Source organism: Egretta garzetta, unplaced genomic scaffold, assembly GCF_000687185.1.
Source record: "Egretta garzetta isolate BGI_Z169 unplaced genomic scaffold, ASM68718v1 scaffold368, whole genome shotgun sequence".
Lineage (NCBI taxonomy): Eukaryota > Metazoa > Chordata > Aves > Pelecaniformes > Ardeidae > Egretta > Egretta garzetta.
The window spans coordinates 396,873-398,019 of NW_009260684.1; the positions used below are offsets into that span (position 1 = coordinate 396,873).

Genomic DNA, 1,147 nt, shown 5'->3' on the forward strand with positions numbered 1-1,147 from the left:
CCTGAGGCGCGCATCATCTTGTGGGTGCTCCAGGCACCGACAGACCCACTCGGGCTTTAAGATCCCCCCATGACAACACATTGATTTTCCTTCTCTGGTGGCCCCGGGTGGGCTCCCAGCACCCATGGGTGCAGAGGGGTGGGATGGGTCCCCCAGGGGCTGACGCTGCCCTCCCTCCCCAGGCTCCACGCTGCTGGTGATGCTGCTCATCGGCGGCTTCTTGCTCCTCTGCTCCAGCCTCCTGCTGCTGGCTTTCCTCTGCCGCAGGAAGAGGTGGGTCCCATCCTGGCCCCCTCTTCACCCCGGGGTGCCTGGCATGGCCCCGTTCGGCCGCTCGCTGGGTACCGAGGGGCACAGTGGGTGCGAGGAGGTGGGCAGTGGTGGGCACGGGGTGGCTGGGACCCCTCACCCCCCTCTCGCTCTCCCCTGGGCAGGAAGCCGGCGGCAGAACTGAACTGCGGGATCACAAAAGGTAAAAGAGCCCCCAACCCCTCCCTGGGGGGTCCTGCCAAGCCGTGAGCTGTCCCACCCCAGGGGCACCCGGCTGCCCCCGGGCACGGCACTGCCTGTCCCCAAGGGATGGCGTGTGGCAAGCGGGGGGGTTTTGCTGTCTGCTCAGGGTACCCCAAACTGGAGTCGAGGCAGGCGTGCTCCCTGCAGAGCCTACAGCCCCCCGGCTCCGCGCTGGCCTCCTTCCCCACGGCGGCTGCGCCAGGGGACCTCAGCGGGATCCACTCGCCAGGTAACGAGGACATCAGGGTGCAAATGGGTCCCTCAGCTCAGAGCCGTGTGCCCCCCGCTGCACCCTGGGGTGCCCATTTGCTCCCCCCAGCACCAGTCTGGCCCAACCCCTGTTCTCCACCATGGCCCTGTGCAAAAGGGAGACCCTGGCAGGGCTTCTTATTTATCATTATTATTACTATTATCATTATTATTACTATTATTCTGCCTCAAACTGCGGTGTGGCCACCGGAAGGTGGCCAGAGGGCAGCAGGATCCCCGCTTTGTCCCCGCGGGGTGGGTGCCCTGCCCCGGCTGGGTTTTGGCATGCGTCTGGGGCTCCAGACGGCTCTTGGGGGGGCTCCAGATGTGCCTGGTCTTTCCACCCATCCCACCCACGGGTGCCCCCCCAAACCCACCCGCATCT

The 1,147-nt window shown here is 65.7% G+C and overlaps 1 protein-coding gene across 1 annotated transcript in view; it reads left to right on the plus strand.

Moving 5' to 3' along the window:
• LOC104132559 (discoidin, CUB and LCCL domain-containing protein 1-like) overlaps window positions 1–1,147 on the plus strand; it is an 11,964-nt gene that overhangs the window by 9,964 nt on the left and 853 nt on the right. The window contains 4 exon segments of the mRNA XM_035901303.1: window positions 135–138; window positions 183–273; window positions 435–472; window positions 620–742. Coding sequence (XP_035757196.1) covers window positions 135–138; window positions 183–273; window positions 435–472; window positions 620–742 — 256 coding nt within the window.